The following is a 21,160-nucleotide window of genomic DNA, read 5'->3' as shown; positions in this document are numbered from 1 at the left end:
TGCATAGCCCACCAGAGGGTCTCCCTTTGTTCTTTGTTTTTAGGGCTGGGGAGGCCCATCCCTGAAAGCCTGGCAATTGTACTGGTTCATCCACTTCGGTTAGCCAGGTTTCTTGAAAGGCTATTACGTCAAATCTAGAGAGAAAGCTCATTAGTCCACTATCAACCATCCCTTTCCAGCCAGCTATGTTCCAGGTCATCAACTGTATGGGGTTCTCAGAGGCAAGGTGGTCTGACTTGGTTGATTGGCTAGATGGTAGAAATGCCAGATGTCAACTTGACATTGGAGCTGGGTCAATATCATCTAAGCTTCCCATATAAACACAGTTGTTGTGAGGTTCGATATTTCTCCTCATGGGTTGCAGAACTTGCTGTTGCTCCTCTACATCTCGGCCGCCAGCGTGCCTCTGCTCTTTCTCCAAGAATGATCCTTTTTCCAATGGGCAGGTACTCTGGCTTAAGTCTATAAATGTAGATTTATGTCCATTTTTGGAGGGGCAGCTCTGAACTCTCCTGAATGCAGCGTCCAAGGCGTCTCTGGGGAGGGAGTCTAGGATGATGCTGTAGGAAAAGCCACTTGTTTTACTTTCTGGTGTGCAGCCAGCTCGCTCTCCTACGGCACACCTTGGGAAGTGCCCAATTTTTCACACAACATTTTTAGTGTAATTCTCAGCCATCAAAATTTGCTTGTCTGGGCTATAAATTATCACACTGAGCATTTCTACCTAAAATTGATTTCATTCTTTTCTCCTATTTGTAGATGACAAGTATCCGATCATGCTATTTTCTTGTCTTTTTAATACTATTTTAAAATTGTTTATCACCGTTCTACAAAACTGCTACAGATATTTGAAAATTATATATGGTTTTGGCTTTAGTGCAAATGCCATACAGTCTCTTGGTAACCTAATACCAATAATTTATATACATAGTTGTTCCACATTCATTAGTAACGAGGACACCTTAGTTGCCATTTTATACATCCTGAGATAATTATAATAAAGAATAATTTGCCTTCTGGATAAAAATTTGGTGGCATATGCAGAAGATTTTCAAGCAAAGGATAAAGTTTTGTCCGCAACTCTTCTTGTTGGGAATAATTACAGAGGCTACGGTTGTGGACACTAAGCTGATGTTGAATTTAATCACGGCAGCAAGACTTTTAATAGGTCAGTATTGGAAGAAAGAGGAATTGCCGACTATAGAAGAATGGACTTTAAAGGTTTCCGACCTGGCAGAGATGGCAAAGATTTCGGCTTACTTGAAAGATCACTCGCAAGAATGTTATATTATGGAATGGAGAAAATGGGTTGAGTACATCCAGAACAAATATAGGGTTAAGAAGTTTCATGTAGCATTTGAATAAGTCTTCCTTCGCTTTTTCTTTCTTTCTTTCCTTTTTTTTCTTTTTTCTTTTCTATATATATTTAATATCATTAAGGTTTGTATTATCCTGTATAAGCTAGAGAGTGATGGATTTTAGAGTTTATGGTTGTTAGCATATGGTTGTTTATGATTGTTTTTTTTCTATACCTTGTATTTAGCTCTGGGAAGTCGGGGGGGGGAGGGGGGGAGGAGGGGGGAGGGGGGAGGGGGAGGGGGGACTGTTAAAGATAAACTGTATGTTAAAACTTTTCAATAAAAAAAAATAATTTGGAATTTTGGTTAAACAGAGGTCTTTGCTACTGTACAATATTGGTAGCAAGCATAATAATATTTCCACAGTAAGTTTGCTATTTTATATTTAATAAGTGCAATATTTTATCATGGGCCTTAGAATTATGGACACCTGGGATAAACATTTTATTCGTTTACTGATAACCTTTTCCATCTCCTTATTATAAAATGAGCTGGATGCAAAAGTTGGCAAATCCACTGGTTGCTCTCGAGTCCCTTTCAACATCTACTGTCACACCAGCTCAAAACGGGGGAGATTTCAGCATCTCTGTCTCTCTTTTGTTTCATACCACTACTTTTGTGAGCAAAGATTTTGTCAGCAAAGGGCTGTGTACTGCTTCACAACTGAAGAGCATAAAGCCTGTGAAGATAAATAACTCCTCAGTTATTTGGATTACTTTGGATTACAATTAATTATTTCAGTCCACATGACAATAAACCTATAAACCAGGCCATTATTATCCCCATGTTGCTGATGGCATGCTTAAGAGACCATCTGGAGACTTCATGATAGATTTCCATCAAGGATGACTTGGCACAGTAATCCATATAGTACAAGTACTGTAACAAGTTAAAGATGCCCCATACTGAAGGCTATCTTGAAAAGGATGCTGGCTTAAGAATACCATAATACACTGTAAAATGTAATCACCTTGATTATATATATTTAAAAAGCCCATTGTACTTGAATGTGCTTATTGGATTATGATTAGGAAGCATGTTTTGCTGACTTGGGGAGCTTTTGGTAATGGTTTTTCTCTTTATAAACATTTGTACAAACGTTGCTGATTCAAAGCACCTGTCAGGACCCACCCCAAACCACGTCTTAGGAAGACAAAATTCTTGGAGTCAAATCTATTCCAAAAAGAATCTTTACTATGACATGCTTGGTTGTAGGAATACGAGACAGGACTTAATATTATTCCACGAACTAAACCCTTATAAAGAGTTCCCGGTTTAACCCCCCTTAGCCCCATTTGGTCAGTCCCCCATCCTTTATCTCGTATCATCCCTCTCGTGGGAAAAAGGAACTTAGGACCTTTCATGTTTATTGCTCTCTTCCGTGACACAAGCCACATGCTAGCCCCCCCCCTTTTATTTCCCCAGTTCAAAAGGCTTCTCCTTTCCTTTGAAATGCCTAATACCGGTTCAATACACATCCATTCTTTTCTCTTCGGGAGATGGCAGAATCCATGGAATAATGTTTGAAACATTCCATTTATGAATATGATATAAATGGATTCTGACAGTCCGCTCTCCTTAGAAAAAAGATGTGTCCATCTGTAGGGGAAGAAAAGAAAAGAAAAGAAAAAAAAACATATATAAATGTTAACTCGGTTTGTTTGGATATTCTGTATGAAATCTCTTAAGCAGCTTTGGTGCTTTAACGTGGCGTTTGCTGACCCATTCATTTTCTGAGGAGGGGAGGTGTTTCCAAGCCACTAAATATTGGGTTGTTCCATGATGTTTCCTGGAATCCAGAATTTCTTTCACCTCAAAATGTTGTTCCCCTTCCACCATGATGGGAGGTGATGGTGGTGGAATTTTTGTTCGTAGGGGAGATTGTTGTTCTCTCTTTATTAGACTGCAGTGAAAGATTGGGTGTATTCGTCTAAGATTTTTAGGTAGTCCTAATTCAACTGTTACTGGGTTTATGATTCTTTTAATTGGAAAAGGTCCAATGTATTTTGGTCCTAGTTTTTTACAGGGTTGGAGAGACGTAAGGTATTTTGTAGACAGATATACCATCTCTCCCACCTTGAACGGTGTGGGATCGGCTCTTTTCTTGTCTGCCTGTGTCTTGTGTGCTAATCTAGCCTCTGTTAACGCTTTTCTGACAATAAGCCAGGTGTATTGTAACTGAGCAATCCATTCCTTTAGTTCTGGAATTACCGGTTCTTTTGGGGTTAGATCAGGTATGGGGTTGAAGCTCTGGCCTGTGGCTACTTGAAAAGGAGTGTAACCTGTGCTGGAGTGAACTGCGTTGTTATATGTCACTTCTGCAAAAGGCAGTAGGTCTGACCAGTCCGACTGTTGGAAACTTATATAACATCTTAAATATTGTTCAAGTACTGCGTTAGACTGTTCCGATTGGCCATTCCCCTGAGGATGATGACTAGATGTCAGTCCTTGGGTAGTTCCTAACAGAGATAAAAATTCCTTCCAAAATGCTGAGGTAAATTGCACCCCCGTCAGATATGATGCGTTGTGGTGCCCCATGCAATCTGTAAATATGTTGTACAAAATGTTTCGCTAATGCTTTTGCAGTTGGAATTTTTTGGCAAGGTATGAAATGGACTTGCTTAGAGAACAGATCAGTGACAGTCCAGACAACGGTGTTTCCGTTGCTTTCTGGTAGTTCTACAATAAAATCCATGGCTATTTCTTTCCATGGGGCTGAGGGATTCGCCACCAGTTGTAACAGTCCTGGCAATTTCCCTTGTAACCTCTTGGCCATTGCGCAAATTTGCAACTGCTCACATAGCTTTCTATGTCTTTTTTCATAGATGGCCACCAAAATTGCCTTTTAGTTAAGTTTAATGTTTTTACAAACCCGAAATGTCCTGCTGATTTTGTATCATGGCACAGTTGCAAGAAATTGGTCCTCTGGGTGGCATGTATGTATAGCTTCTCACCCACCCAAGTTAACCCATCTTTAATAGTGCACACATGCCTATTTTTCTGGAACCATTCGTCCCCTTCCAAGGACTTTCGGAATTCTATTCCGGTTTGGCTATCCATTTCCACTTCATTTTTACTTGTGCCCTGGTGGTGACTGGTGCTGCCAGTTGTTGTTCTGGTACGAGTGGTTTAAAGTCAGTTACCCGTGTGCTATTATATTGGGGCATGCAAGATAATGCGTCTGCCAGGAAGTTCTCCCCCCCCCCCCGGCAAGTGTTTGAGAGTGAAATTGAATCAGTGAAAGTGTTGGGACCAGCGGGCTTGCTTAGGAGTGAGTTTTCTGGGCGTTTTTAGTGCTTCTAAATTTTTGTGGTCAGTCCAGACCTGGAAAGGTATTTTATTTCCTTCCAAAAATTGGCGCCAAGTTAATAATGACCACCTTAATGAGAATGCTTCCTTCTCCCATATTGGCCATCATTGTTCAGTTTCTGTAAGTTTCCTGGATGTATATGCGCAAGGTTGCAACGCCCCCTCATCATTTTCCTGTAGTAATACGGCTCCGACTGCTACGTCGCTCGCATCTGCCTGTATTACAAAAGGTTTGTTGGGATCTGGGTGTTTAAGTACAGGTTCCGCAGAAAAGAGTCTCTTTAGCCTCTCAAATGCTGCTTGACATTCCATTGACCATTTTAGAGGCTGGCTGGGTTTCACGGGTGACTCCCCCCCCTTCGTTTTCAACAAATTTGTGAGGGGCATGGCTATTTGGCCAAATGCGGGGATGAATTGGCGGTAGAAATTTGCAAACCCCAGGAAACTTTGCAATTGCTTCCGTGTGCGGGGGGGTGCCCACTCTAGTACTGCCCTGACCTTCTCAGGGTCCATTTCGATGCCCTCTGGAGATATGCGATATCCCAGGTAGTCGATTTTTTCCTGATGGAATTCACACTTCGATAATTTAGCATATAAATGGGCAGCTCGCAACTTTTTCAGGACTCCTCTGACTAGTTTGATATGTTCCTCTTTGGTTTCTGTGAAGATAAGGATGTCATCGAGGTAAACCAGGACCCCCTTATATAGGTGCTCTCTTAGCACGTCATTAATTGCCTAAAGACTGCGGGGGGGCCTTGCAGTCCGAATGGCAATACTTTGAATTGATAGCACCCCATTGGGCAGTTGAATGTAGTCTTCCATTCGTCTCCTTCCTTAATCCTAATATGGTATTATGCTTCCCTCAGGTGTAGTTTGGTAAAAATCCTTCCTTTCGATAGGTGGGATAGCATATCCTTCATTAGGGGAAGGGGGTACAGATTACATTCACTAATTGTATTCAGATTCCGGTAATCCACGCACAAGCGGAAAGAACCATCTTTCTTCTCCCTGAATAGAACCGGGGCGGCCACTTTGGGTTTGGCAGGCTCAATAAATCCTCTTTCTAAGTTTTTCTTTATGAATCTTTCCATTTCTGCCATTTCCCTTGGGCTCGTGGCATACATCCTGGGTTTTGGGAGTTTTGCCCCAGGTTTGAATTCTATGGTGCAGTCTGTGGGGCAGTGGGGGGGAAGCTCATCTGCTCTTTCCTCACTGAAAACCTCAGCCAGGTCCCTGTATTCCTCCGGTATCTCTGATAACCCCTTCTCTTTCCCCACTGCTGCTGTCTCCTCCCTCTGGGTTGGGGGGGTGTTTGGGGGTTTTACATTTTCTTGTTCCCCTTTTGGGAAGTTGAGTTCTGCTGTCCTCCAGTTTATCCCGGGGTTCCATTTCTTCAGCCATTCCAGTCCTAAAATCATTGGGCATTCCATGCCTGGGGCCACTATAAACGTTATGTCTTCCTCATGAGATCCCAGGGACATGTGGCTAGGGTAGCTGGTCCCCCCCCCCCTGCTATAGACCCATCTAATTGACTGAAGGAGATTGGTTGTTTTAGCCTTCTCACTGGGATGCTCAGTTCCTCCACCAGTGTTGGGCTGATGAGGCAGCGGATGCAGCCAGAGTCTATCAGAGCCTTTATTTCAATGGTTTTAGGTACAGAAGAAGCTAATATAGTCACTGTCTTAAGTATGGGTGGAAGAGGTCCACTTACCAATGGTTCTCCCTCTGAGCTGTCTTCCGAGGTGTCCACCGCCCCTGCGGTGTAGGCCGGAGTCCAATCCCAGGTTTTGGCAGGAATTGTGGACTCTACAGCCTCTGTCCCCTTCATGGAAGATTCTTTTGGGTTGCCTTGAGACTTCCCCAGCTTTTTGGAAGATGATGCCTCTGTTTTGCGTGGAGGGGCTTTCGAACGACATTCTGCAGCACGGTGGCCCTCTCTCCTGCAATTGAAACATCCCTTTGATTTTTTAGCCGTGGCCGGTGGGTTTTCCCCCTCATGTGTTTGCTCGAGTGGCAGGCGGCCCCATGGTTTTCCTCTGTGTTGTCTCTTTAATAGGTCTATTTCCACTTCCTCTGCCAGGACATACCAGTCGTCGAGATGGTAGGGGTCTCCTCGAGGCAGGCAAGCGTCATACAGATCGTAGTTTAGACCGTCTTTGAAATGGCCAGTTCAGCTTGCTGGCGATGGCTCGGAATTCTTGGGTATATTCGGCCACTGTTCTCCTGCCCTGCCTCACCGTTTTGATTCTCTCCCGTGCCTTCCGGTCAGCCAAAGGGTCCTCGAATCGTCGCCTCAAGGATGACATGAATCGGTTGAAGTCATTGAGTTCTGGGGCGTTGGAGTCATGCAGGTTCACCACCCAGTCTGCAGCCGTCTCGTCCAGGGCAGATTGCACAATTCGGATGCGCGTTTTGTCACTGGGGATGTCCCGTCCGTACTCTTCCATGTAGCTGAGGACTTGGGTTAGGAAAAATCCCAGTCGTGATGGCTCCCCCTTGAACTTTGCTTCCAGGGGCGGGAATCTTTGACTGGAGTGTTGTCTGCGCCGCAGAGTGTATCGCTCCTCATCTCGATCCCCGTCTGTGGGTCTGGGGGGGTACCACTGAGTCAGTGACTCTTGTTCCATTGGACGGCCCTGGGGTTTCAGGTGTTGGATCCCTTCCGTTACCCCGCCAGTTGCGACCCCAGGTGTTGTGTCGGTTGCGGTTTCCAGCTCTCTCCTCCCTTAGTGAGCTCAGGGTTGTTTTCATCAAGTCAATAGCTTTTTCCAGAATCTGCTCTTCCTCACTGGCGTGCAGGGAGTTCTCCATCTCTTGTTTCCATTCTGGTTGGTGGTCGCTCCGTCTCAGGGTCAATTCTCCCAAAGCCTTTTCCCACTCACTTTTCCTTCCAACGCCCATCGACCACCGGGGTTTTCGTTCGTGCTGCTCCGCCGTTTCCTCCCAGGAGGAATGTGACGCTTCAGCTTCCCAATGTTTCTGGGAATTCGGCTGGGAGGAAGGCTCCTTCTCCGTGGGGCTTCCCTCCCTTCTTGCTTCATCGTCAGACATCATATTTATTTGCAACGTCCCCCAGTAAGGTTCCTCTTCCCAGGTTGACTTTCAGTGCAAGTCCTGTCTAATGTCAGGACCCACCCCAAACCACGTCTTAGGAAGACAAAATTCTTGGAGTCAAATCTATTCCAAAAAGAATCTTTACTATGACATGCTTGGTTGTAGGAATACGAGACAGGACTTAATATTATTCCACGAACTAAACCCTTATAAAGAGTTCCCGGTTTAACCCCCCCTTAGCCCCATTTGGTCAGTCCCCCATCCTTTATCTCGTATCATCCCTCTCGTGGGAAAAAGGAACTTAGGACCTTTCATGTTTATTGCTCTCTTCCGTGACACAAGCCACATGCTAGCCCCCCCTTTTGTTTCCCCAGTTCAAAAGGCTTCTCCTTTCCTTTGAAGTGCCTAATACCGGCTCAATACACATCCATTCTCTTCTCTTCGGGAGATGGCAGGATCCATGGAATAATGTTTGAAACATTCCATTTATGAATATGATATAAATGGATTCTGACAGCACCACCCTTTTCTTCCCAGAAGAATCTTTGAATGATCTTTTAAAACAGCAGAAATATTGCAGAATGAAGCCATACAAGAAAGAGGATAATTGTAATGTAGACTGGCTTTGAATAAAAAGTTTTGAGTAATTTCCCTCCAAATTTGAATTGGATAAAGTTTTATTGCTTTGATTTCATTGTGGAACATGGTTAACTGATTTGTTCCTTTTTTCAATTTTATGTACAGAAGCTAATATTTATATTCTCTGTTTATTTTCAATATGTTTCCAGGGAACACAAGAACTCACTAGAATTTCTAGAATAATATTGCTTTTTATTAATCACCTGAAACCAGTCCTCCTTTTGTGATCAAACAGAGTATCCTCTGTCCTTTGGATTGATGTAGGGTTCTGTAACTCTGGGAAAAGAAAGGTGCTTTGATAAATATGCTTGCTTCATTCTGATTTATCACATTTATGTCTTCCCTCTCTGATCTGCACCTCTAATCTCACCTGCTTCCATCTAAAATACCCCTTCACATTCCCTTCCCTGGCATTTCTTTACAGCTGCCTTCATCAAGGACGGCCTGAGCCTTTGGACCTCCACCTGGGCATGTTCCTGACCACATTACTAACCCAGGCAACTGAAGAACAACAGAATCGCTTCTTCATGCCTGCTTGGAACTTGGAGATCATTGGCACATATGCCCAGACAGAAATGGGACATGGTACAGTACTTTCCAGTCTTATATCACAGGGTAGAGTAGCTTTTGCGAAAGGTATAGGCTCTGTTTCTTGATAGCCCCTAGGTCATTTTGGCTGTTCAGTTGACAGCAAGACATGCTTCCCCTCCTAAGAAAAAGAAGCTCGACAGATAGATAGAGAGGCAGAGGTTTCTGATGATACAAAGAAAGCTTATTTGTTTAAAAAATGCCATTGCCAAAGAGTCAAAGCACATCTTCCCTTGGTTTCTGAATGCCTTATGGTTGGCATACATAAAAAGATCATTCTAATTACACAAAAATGTTTTTGTGCTTTGGAAAGAAAGTAAACCCGAAGAACAATTAGCAAATGCTCCTGAGCAAGAGTTATGTAACTTCTGTCAAGTTAAAGTACCTTTTAAAAACAACTTCAGCAGAAGTATCTTTCCTACTGGCCCTCACTAATTCGGTCATTAAGTTATACATTCATAAATTTTCTGGGAAACATCTTGGCTTCTCAGTCATTTTTATTACCTTTAAATAAAACAATACCTTTTACAGGACCACTTGGAATAATTTCTCTTCCATAGCCTTTTCTGCACCTTCTGATGTACTTCTGAAGTTAACAGTTCTGTCAATTTTATGAAAGGGAGACACTGAAGATGAATATGATAGACCAGCAACATGTCTAAATCTAACTTTTGCAATAGAGCCATACTTGTACATTCAAGAGAAGGATACACTACAATCAAAAGAAGGATATCCTGGGAGCTTCCCATCTTGCTCCAGAACTGGTTCATGTTTTGAAAAAAATGCTGAAGACACATTAAATGTCTTTCATTCTAAAAAAAAAAAGGACGCGGTGGCTCAGTGGGTTAGGACACTGAGCTTGTCAATCAGAAGGTCAGCAGTTTGGCGGGTCGAATCCCGAGTGCCGCGTAACAGAGTGAGCGTCTGTTACTCGTCCCAGCTTCTGCCAACCTAGCAGTTCGAAAGCATGTAAAAAATGCAAGTAGAAAAATGGGGTCCACTACGGTGGGAAGGTAACAGCATTCCGCGTGCCTTTGGCATCTAGTCATGCAGGCCACATGACCATGGAGATGTCCTCGGACAAGCGCTGGCTCTTCGGCTTTGAAACGGAGATGAGCACCGGCCCCTAGAATCAGAACGACTAGCACGCATGTGTGGGGGAACCTTTACCTTTTAAATGTACATTTGCAGGCAGTTTTCTTATTTGCACTGCTCAGCTTTGCATTGCTAATGAAATTTGTTGAAATAAATCTAATTATGTACATTATGTGCAACTGTTGAAATAAGATTTGCTACCTGCCTACAGGAACCCATCTCCGAGGACTGGAAACCACAGCCACCTATGATCCTGCTACCCAGGAATTCATCCTTAACAGCCCAACTGTGACTTCTATTAAGTGGTGGCCAGGTGGATGTAAGTGAATTATTACACGATTAAAGTTAAAGGAAGAGCTGTTTTTTCCTGCAGACTTTTTAAATGTGGAGTCAATTAACTCTTGATATGTTTTGAAATATAACTTTGGCTGTGTAATATTTTTGACCATTCTATACTATAGACATATGAGTAAAAAAAAATCTGGTTTCTGTTTTAGAGCTAAGCCTTACATTCAACAGAATAAAATTTAACATTAGTTTTATTAGCCTTATATAATATAAATAGACAGAAGTAAATGTTTCTGTTTCACTAGTTCTACATATTCCTTATTTAGTGATTCTGCATATTCTTTATTCCTTCTATTTCATTTCAGTTTGGGAGTAAAAGGAAGTGCTTTTACATTATAAAACCAACAACAGTCTATTTTCTGCATTATTATTTTAGTGGTCAAACATGCACAGTATGCTTCTTGGACTGTACAAATAAGCTTCCATTTGCTAAGTTGTCTTTTTTCCCCCTTCTTGCAGTGGGCAAGACATCAAACTATGCCATTGTTTTGGCTCAGCTTTATACGCAAAGCAAATGTCATGGGTTACATGCTTTCATTGTGCCTCTACGTCAGTTGGGAACCCATGAACCACTGCCAGGTACTGTATTAAGTCTGTCACCACTAGGTTGCTACCCTTTCTCAACTTGAGTTGTGTGACAGACTGGTAGGGATTCCTTGAGAGATTGTGATTTTAAAGACAATGTTTTCTTTTTTAACTTTGTGCTTACAGTTGTGAGAATTTTTACACATCATGATTCACCTGCTGGCCTTGCTGTTGTAACCCTTGCAGATTGTGTAGCTTAGAAGTGAATAGCATTTAAAAGTTTTCATGGTTTTTGCCATTCTTATACAGAGGTTCCCTGAGATCTGAAAAATATTTCAAGGGTTCCTCCTGGGTTAAAAAAAAAAGGTGGAGAAAGTCTGCTCAAGTGAATATTTAGCATATTAGCCGCCATATTAATGAATCACAAACTCCATATTGAAACAATATGAGATGTCCACCTGGAAACATTTGGCACCACAAATCTTCAAGGCCTACATCATGTTGGGAAAAACTCAATGTAAGGAAGTAATTGCAGTCCTCACCTTAGTGAGATAAAAGAAGCAGTGTTCATAAGAAAGCAAAATACACATATAGTGCTATAGTTTTTCAATTCCATCTTAAAGCATACCAAGGAAAATTGTTTTTTCTAGTTAAAATGATTAATTGTACATAGTAAAATGCCTTAAAAACTCTGACTTATAATTAATGATGTTACCAAGTTAGATATACTTTTTTAAGAGCAACACAAAATTTTCCTTAAAGCATGTTATTAGCATTACAAGAATACCGGTAGTAGTTTGTAAAGAATATGGAACTTGAAACTACCATGTTATTATTTTTAAAAGGGGGAAATGTTGCTAAACAGAATCCATTTTTACAAATAATCCTTTATCCATTACCCGTGTTTTCCCCAAAATAAGACCGGGTCTTATATTAATTTTTCTTCCAAAAGACGCATTAGGGCTTATTTTTCAGTTAGGTCTTATTTTCGGGGACATAGGGTAGTAAATGTGTCTGTCTGGCTCATGATCTTAACTGGGGCTTATTTTTGGGATGGGACTTATATCACGAGCTTCCTGAAAAACCATGCTAGGGCTTATTTCCCAGTTGGGTCTTATTTTCGGGGAAACATAATTAGATTTAATTTCTCAGAATTCAAGTAACATTAAAATTCCCTAAATGTGTGTATTAGCCCATGCTGTAGTGATATAAAGTTGTAGGTCCTTTTGCATTTGATGTCAAGAACTTTGAATCTCAGTGCATTATGTTGGAACCCATAGCAGATGCATCTGGATAGAATGGAAGTCTTCCTCTACATTGATGAATGGGCAAAGTTTGAACTCACTCCTAATTGAAAAATCGCATCCAAAACAACTTATTTAAATATTGCCAGAGTAAAACAGAATATTATTAAAATTTGTGAACTTAATATCACTTTGTTTTCAAGATGGGAACAAAATGGGAACACCAATGCTTTAGCGAAAAAAGAAAATAAAGCTATATCTATGTATCACTACAAAGGAAATGAACATTTTTGCAACTGTGGCCTTAAAGTCTTAGTTTCACTTCACAGTTTTGGAATTTGCATGTTTGGTGCTCCCACCATTTAGCACTTTGAACTACTAGATGTTGGGAAAAAGGATACTTTATGAACATCCCCCCACCATTCAGTTACATATTAAAAAATATTATTAAGAACCAGGCAAATGTCTTTGGCTTATTCTGTTTGTAGGCATCACCATTGGTGACATTGGCCCCAAATTTGGTTATGATGAAATGGATAATGGCTACTTAAAAATGGATAACTTCCGTATCCCCCGGGAAAATATGCTAATGAAATATGCCAAGGTAAACAGTGGATCTTGTTTTGTTTTTGCTATTTATCTATGCCAGCTGTTCAGACAGCTTGAGAGAGAAACTATCCAAAGTCAAGGCTTCACATTCTCAGGAGGTAATTGATCATCTAATAGTCAAAAGCAATCCCCAAGTTTGTGTTAAAGAAAGAACCATCAGAGGTAAAATCCAGCTGTATCTCATTTGTCTGGGAGTTCTGTTGGCTCTCTCACTACCAGCTCTTGAATTCAGCTTCTGGAAGTGTGTTCAAGAATGTTTGTTGCAGTTTATGGTAATAGAGGAGGAAGAATCTTTGTCAAATGAAGGCAGTAAATGGGCCGGCAGGGTGACTGTTAATGTCATCCACATAAGGAATGTTAATAACATGTTAACTATCTGGTCTTCCTTTTCATAAATTTACTAGCCATCTCTATTACTTAACTACCTTACTGTTGTCTATTAATTTTGTATATGAAACTGCTTAGATAATATGACCTAGTTAGCTGGAGAATGATGTCATTGGCTTCACAACATGTGCCAAGCAAGAGACAATTAGGGAAATAGATTTATGGAAGTTTGTTAATTTTAAATTACTTACCTGTTGCTTCATGTCAGTGATGTCCAAAACATTCATTTGTAACACCAATGAGTAGAAATAATTGTAAAATGCTAATATTTTTGAATAGGGGGCCTAACAAGAAATTTTTAGTGGATCCAGTGACACAGTACAATCTTGGTTTTTATCATCTTACAAACTTTGTGGACAAACCCTTTCCACCTTCACTGCTTTATTTTACTAGGTTGAACCCGATGGCACATATGTGAAGCCTCTCAATGCCAAGCTGACGTATGGGACCATGGTATTCATCCGTTCAATTATCGTTGGAGACGCCGCTCACAGTTTAGCCAGAGCTTGTACAATTGCCATCCGCTATAGTGCTGTGAGACATCAGTCTGAGTTAAAGCCCGGGTAAGAAGCCTGTAATAATATCCCCAAGGTCAGTTTTCATAATGCCATAACAATTGGCAAAGCTCTCTGCCACCTTGCCTGGAGCAGTTTTGCCCGTGAAAAAAAATCTTTGTGTGCATGACCTCTTTCAAAAAAAAAAAGTTTGACTTACAAAACAAGTTTTCTTGGGAAGTGCCGTTGACAAGAACAGTGTAGAAAAGCCCAGCAATGACCTTGGAGAAGATGTGCGGGATCCGTTAGCAAAATTTGAGCTCGAGAAAAACCATTTAAGCACAAGAAACAGACTTGTCTTGCCTTTGGTGTAATAGGAAGGAGGGAGAAAACCCAGTCAGACCTCCAAGGGTCCTAGTATATCTTCTCGGGTCTATTTCTTGACCTGACTTACCTCGAACATCTAACAAGCAGAATTTGCTGGCAAATTTTGCAAACCAATTTTAACATCCAATGTGGATTTTGTGAGTCAGAAAAATAGTTACTTTGTAAAAAGAAAATACTAATTTCTCTCTCCCCCCCCCAAAAAAATCTACTACCTCCCGCTCATTTGTGTCATTTTGACTACACGCAGTTGAATCAGAGCTGTCGTCAGGACTAGCCCTATATTTGGAACCATTGTTATTGGGGATCTGCCAATTTGTGATGATGCAAAATGGGCCAGGAGATGGTAAACAGTTGCAACCATAGTATAACTGTAATTCTTGAGCCAGGAATAAGATTGTCCCAGAACTGCAGTCATTTGTTCACAATTGCCATTAAATTAATGTCCTAAACTATTTCACTATTTATATATTTTTTCCCATTCCCTCCCCCTTTTGGACTTCTCTCCTGTATTTTGCTAGTTACTTAACCTCTTTCGTATTTTGAAAAAAATAAGAAATAATTTTATTGGCCACGTGTTGGACCAAGCCAAGATCACTTTTACAAGTAAATATGTTTGTACTTTGAATGTACAGAATATACCCTTAGGATAGTGTAAGTCTTTGGTTTCCCCCCCCCCTTTTCTAAGGTATTAAATCATACTGTTACAGTGCTTTAGTCCTCTCTTTTATTTGCTTTGTTCCAGGGAACCAGAACCTCAGATTTTGGATTATCAGACCCAGCAGTACAAGCTCTTTCCTCTCCTAGCAACAGCATATGCTTTCCATTTTGTGGGTTCATATATGAGAGATACATATCATCGCATCTCTGGGAACATCCAGGATGGAGACTTGAGTGAACTGCCAGAGGTGGGGCTCATGATCTTACAGAACACTGAATCTTGCCATTGACAACTATATGGCTTAGTTCGTTCTTTCAAGACAATGGAATAAAGATAATTCCTGGGAAGAAACAGAATCAGAAAAAAGGGAGAGGGGGGCTATAAGTATCACAGATAAATTCTTAGAAGTGACTGATACTGTCTCAATTTAAATCCCTTTTTCTTCCTCACCTATTTAGAACACCTTTGTGGAATGTTTTCGTAATGAGAATGAATGAGATGGATAAGCTCACAACTGGGATTAGGGCCACAAGATGACTTTTGTAACCTCACTGTTTAGACCAGCAAATCAAATCATTAAAAATATGTATTGGGTTCCACTTCTGGTATTCTAGTCATTTAAGTTATTATTATTTACAAAAGCTTGATAATGGCACCTAAATTCTGATTTGGACTGCCCTGCAAATTTTTGTAAGCCTTTGTCCTTTGTGAATGTTACATGCATACTTATGTACATACAAAGCTCAGTGTCATACATTCCGAGTTCAGCAGCTATAAAAATGATTTAATAAATGTAACACTGGTGTAAATCGAAAAGTAGACATGACAGACTATGGGATGGAATTCTTATGATTTTCTATGCTGACTTGAGGTTCGAAGCTTTTAAAAAATCTAGATAGAACAGTGTGCTTTACGACTTGACAGAATGTCCCCTCTTCCTGGAGTTTTAAAATCTCTAGGAAGAATTTTGATCTTGAAGATAATCTGGATGACCATTCTTAACTTCTTCTCTCTTCCATCCCCACCAAAAATTCAGGAAGATAGAATGTAGTGACAGGACAAATCTGGAAGAAATAATTACTTTGTTCTTAATTACTTTCTTTCTCAGTTGCATGCACTGTCTGCAGGGCTCAAGGCATTCAGTTCCTGGACTGCCAACGCTGGCATTGAGGAATGTCGAATGGCATGTGGGGGACATGGCTACTCCCGCTGCAGTGGTTTGCCTGATATTTATGTCAACTTCACTCCTGCTTGCACTTATGAAGGGGAGAACACTGTGATGATGTTGCAAACTGCCCGGTGAGTCTTACCACTTATTGTTAACTGTGTCTTTTTGCATGTCTTTCTATCATCTTTGTCATTTTTTTCATGTCTCTTAGTGAATGACTGAATCTCATCACTGGTACTTATCACCCTTCAACAGCCCTGGGTGGCATTTATTATTAATTAATCAAAGTTAATGTACCTTGCTAATTAACTCTTTCATTCCTGTTTTGGCCTGACTCAAGACTTATCCACAGGATATAGTCAACTTATGACAGCTCATTATTTGTGCAAATTATTCAAATTGCTAATAAAGAATTTTGGGAGGCTGAGATGATCATTTCGAACTCTTTATGTTCTCATCAGTCAGTCATACCCTTTATCTGAGATTCAGGAAGTTAAAACAACTGCCTAATATATAATCAGCCCAGGTTCGAATCTCAGATAAAGGGTATGACTGACTGATGAGAACATAAAGAGTTCGAAATGATCATCTCAGCCTCCCAAAATTCTTTATTAGCAATTTGAATAATTTGCATATATATATATATATATATATATATATATATATATATATATATATATATATCCCCTTCATGGATTACTGCCTTGTCGTGGCGAAGGGGCTTGCGTAATTCAATGAAGCTATGAGCTATGCCGTGCAGGGCCACCCAAGACGGACAGGTCATAGCAGAGAGTTCTGACAAAACGTGATCCACTGGAGAAGGAAATGGCAACCCACTCCAGTATCTTTGCCATGAAAACCCTATGGACAGTACCAAAAGGCAAAACGATATGACGCTGGAAGATGAGCCCCTCAGGTCAGAAGGCGTCCAATATGCTACTGGGGAAGAGCAGAGGGCTAGTACTAGTAGCGCCAGAAAGAATGAAGCGACTGGGCCAAAGCCGAAAGGACGCTCAGCTGTGGATATGTCTGGTGGTGAAAGGAAAGTCCGATGCTGTAAAGATTTTTTCTCCATAGGAACCTGGAATGTAAGATCCATGAATCAAGGCAAGCTGGACGTGGTCAAACAAGAGATGACAAGACTAAACATTGACATCTTAGGTATCAGCGAACTAAAATGGACAGGAATGGGTGAATTTAATTCAGATGACCATCAGGTATACTACTGCGGGCAAGAATCCCTCAGAAGAAATGGAGTAGCCTTCATAGTCAATAAAAAAATAGGAAAAGCAATACTGGGATACAATCCTCAAAATGACAGAATGATCTCAGTTCGAATCCAAGGCAAACCATTCAATATCACAGTAGTCCAAGTCTATGCCCCAACCACCGGTGCTGAACAGGATGAAATTGACCGGTTCTATGAAGCCCTACAGCACCTTATAGAACTAACACACAGAAATGATGTCCTTATCATCATGGGGGATTGGAATGCTAAAGTAGGAAGCCAAAAGATAACTGGAATAACAGGCAAGTTTGGCCTTGGAGTACAAAATGAAGCAGGGCACAGGCTGATAGAATTTTGTCAAGAGAATACGATGGTCATAGCAAACACTCTTTTCCAACAACCCAAGAGACGGCTTTACACATGGACATCACCAGACGGTCAACACAGAAATCAGATTGACTATATGCTCTGCAGCCAAAGATGGAGAAGCTCTATACAGTCAGTAAAAACAAGACCAGGAGCTGACTGTGGCTCAGACCATGAGCTTCTTATTGCAAAGTTTAGGCTTAAATTAAAGAAAGTAGGGAAAAGCGCTAGGCCAGTCAGATATGAATTAAATCATATCCCTGTTGAATATACAGTAGAGGTGACAAATAGATTTAAGGAATTAGATCTGATAGACAGAGTGCCTGAAGAACTATGGACAGAGGTTCGCAACATTGTACAACAGGTAGCAACCAAAACCATCCCAAAGAAAAAGAAATGCAAGAAAGCAAAATGGCTGTCTGAGGAAGCTTTGCAAATAGCTGAGGAAAGGAGGGAAGCGAAAGGCAAGGGAGAAAAAGAAAGATATGCCCAATTAAATGCAGAATTCCAAAGAATAGCTAGAAGAGATAAGAATGCCTTCTTAAATGAACAATGCAAAGAAATAGAAGAAAACAATAGAATAGGGAGGACCAGAGATCTTTTCAAGAAAATTGGAGAGATGAAAGGAACGTTTCATGCAAAAATGGGCATGATAAAGGACCAAAACGCCAGGGACCTAACAGAGGCAGAAGAGATTAAGAAGAGGTGGCAAAATTACACAGAAGAACTATACAAGAATGAGCTTAACGTCCCTGATAATCACAATGAGGTGGTCACTGACCTCGAGCCAGACATCCTAGAATGTGAAGTGAAGTGGGCCTTAGAAAAGCTGAGCAACAACAAAGCTAGTGGAGGTGACAGTATTCCAGCTGTGCTATTCAAAATCTTAAAAGACGATGCAGTAAAAGTGCTACACTCAATTTGCCAGCAAATTTGGAAAACTCAACAGTGGCCACAGGATTGGAAAAGATCAGTTTACATTCCAATTCCAAAGAAAGGCAATGCCAAAGAATGTTCAAACTATCGCACCATTGCAGTCATTTCTCATGCTAGTAAAGTTATGCTTAAAATTCTACAAGCTAGACTCCAGCAGTATGTGGATCGAGAACTACCAGAAGTACAGGCAGGATTTCAAAGAGGCAGAGGAACTAGAGATCAAATTGCTAACATACGCTGGATCATGGAGAAAGCTAGAGAGTTCCAGAAAAACATCTACTTTTGCTTCATTGACTATGCTAAAGCCTTTGATTGTGTGGATCATAACAAACTCTGGCAAGTCCTTAAAGAGATGGGCATACCAGACCATCTTATTTGTCTCTTGAGAAATCTATATGCGGGCCAAGAAGCAACAGTGAGAACTGGACACGGAACCACTGATTGGTTCAAAATTGGGAAAGGAGTCCGGCAAGGCTGTATACTGTCGCCTTGCCTATTTAATTTATATGCAGAGCACATCATGAGAAAGGCAGGGCTAGATGAATCAAAAGTTGGAATTAAGATTGCCGGAAGAAACATCAACAACCTAAGATATGCAGATGATACCACTCTAATGGCAGAAAGTGAAGAAGAACTAAAGAGCCTCTTGTTGCGGGTGAAGAAGGAGAGTGCAAAACTTGGGTTGAAACTTAACATTAAGAAAACCAAGATCATGGCATCTGGCCCTCTCAATTCCTGGCAAATAGATGGGGAAGAAATGGAGGTAGTGACAGATTTTATTTTCCTGGGCTCCAAGATCACTGCAGATGGGGACTGTAGCCAAGAAATTAAAAGACGCTTGCTCCTCGGGAGGAAAGCCATGGCAAATCTAGACAGCACACTAAAAAGCAGAGACATTACCCTGTCAACAAAAGTGTGTATAGTCAAGGCTATGGTCTTCCCAGTTGCAATGTATGGCAGTGAAAGCTGGACCATAAGAAAGGCTGAGCGCCAAAGAATTGAAGCCTTTGAACTATGGTGCTGGAGAAGACTCCTGCGAGTTCCTTGGACTGCAAGGCGATCAAACCGGTCAGTCCTAGAGGAGATCAACCCTGACTGCTCTTTAGAAGGCCAGTTCCTGAAGCTAAAACTCAAATACTTTGGCCACCTAATGAGAAGGAAGGACTCACTGGAGAAGAGCCTAATGCTGGGAAAGATTGAGGGCAAGAGAAGAAGGGGACGACAGAGAATGAGGTGGCTGGATGGAGTCATTGAAGCAGTAGGCGTGAGCTTAGATGGACTCCAGAAGATGGTAGAGGACAGGAAGGCCTGGAGGAACATTGTCCATAGGGTCGCGATGGGTCGGACACGACTTCGCAACTAACAACAACAACAATATATATATATATATATATATATATATATATATATATATATATATATATATATATATATATATATATATATATATATATATATATATATATGTATTCAATTTCTATGATTCCCCATTAATCCACTATTGGATGGTTTACAAACCTTATAACAACAATATCAACAGTGTTCAGAGTTTGGGAAGAATACTGCTCCAGAGACCAGGTGCAATGATATAAACACATCTGGCATCTATAGTAGTGGCCAAAATTGTGGAAACTGTTTGGAAAAAGTGTATAGTAGAAATGCCACCTTTGGTTAAGTTTCCACCAATTTTTCTTCTAATTTCTTTATAACTGTAGCCTTGTGCACTTAATAATACTATTTTACATCACTTTCTGGGCAACCAGTCAACTCTTTGCACCATTACTTTAATTTTATTACGTTTTACAAGCTCACTAAATGAAAGGGGGGGAAAAACCAACCAACTTAATAGCGATCACATAACACACTGACAAATGTCCTCCTCTCAGCTTCAGTACATGACATCAATAACTGAATCCTACTGTGATCTGCTTGGCTCTCTAAACACTCATGCTCATTGGCTACAATCAGATGAAGGAAAGCTACCTGATATCAACCTAAGCAAGTTGTGCTTCCTTTTTCTGGTTATTTGGCTATAACTTTTCACAGAATACAGTACAGATAATTGAACAAACTATGTTGTGTTACATTCTTGATGAAATTATCTTTCCATTGATATATAATTTTATGGTACTACTCCCCCCAAAAAGTGGTGTTATTAGCCATCAAACCTCAAAAATACACTTTTCCCAAAAGGTTTCCACAATTTTGGCCACTACTATAAATATGAACAACATATGGAATTTATTCTTATGTTGTCTTAATAAGAGATAACTCAAAGTCCATTTTTAAAAATCTTGAAACTCAAGCAGTAAAGTAAAACAAAGTATCTCCACCTACACCAGATGGAGTCAGGTGGATGAGTCTGTCTAGAGCAGACATGTCAAACACAAGGCCAGTGGGCCACATCTGGCCCATGATTGGCCGATATTTGGCCCCCAGGGAATGCCCTGGAGATAGTGAGGGAATGGCCTCCACCTCCCTGGCCCCAGCCCCGCCCAGCCTGGCAGACCCCAAGGCGTGCACATAGGCGGTGAGTGCATCCAGCAGCAGGGGCTGCATAGCCCGCTGTGAATACCAGACCAGCGCTCCAGCAGCAGCGCTGCAGTGGCACCGGCAGTAGTGTTGGGGGGGCATGTGATGCGGACCACCGGACATGCCTACTCTGTCCCATCTTTTTGTTTGGAGAGCAGGTCGCCACTGGTCATCTCCTCAGCCCCCTCGAGGGTCTTGCCCTTGGCCCACAGATGGAGCACATTCCCCTCATGCA

At 41.2% G+C, this 21,160-nt stretch overlaps 1 protein-coding gene across 2 annotated transcripts in view; it reads left to right on the top strand.

Annotated features, from left to right (window-relative positions):
- ACOX1 (acyl-CoA oxidase 1) overlaps window positions 1-21,160 on the top strand; it is a 41,773-nt gene that overhangs the window by 12,894 nt on the left and 7,719 nt on the right. For both annotated transcript variants that reach the window (XR_014025477.1, XM_081320408.1), the window contains exons 3-9: window positions 8,785-8,945; window positions 10,255-10,362; window positions 10,851-10,970; window positions 12,649-12,764; window positions 13,550-13,719; window positions 14,780-14,942; window positions 15,804-15,994. Coding sequence is in view for 1 of the 2 variants with exons in the window: in XM_081320408.1 (XP_081176534.1) it covers window positions 8,785-8,945; window positions 10,255-10,362; window positions 10,851-10,970; window positions 12,649-12,764; window positions 13,550-13,719; window positions 14,780-14,942; window positions 15,804-15,994 (1,029 nt within the window). In the remaining variant the exon portion in view is untranslated. The remainder of the gene's footprint in view (window positions 1-8,784; window positions 8,946-10,254; window positions 10,363-10,850; window positions 10,971-12,648; window positions 12,765-13,549; window positions 13,720-14,779; window positions 14,943-15,803; window positions 15,995-21,160) is intronic.

The sequence above is a fragment of the Vipera berus genome (assembly GCF_964194415.1).
Source record: "Vipera berus genome assembly, chromosome: 2".
Taxonomy (NCBI): domain Eukaryota; kingdom Metazoa; phylum Chordata; class Lepidosauria; order Squamata; family Viperidae; genus Vipera; species Vipera berus.
Note: the sequence above shows the minus strand (reverse complement) of the source record. Positions and strands in the feature narration are given on the sequence as shown.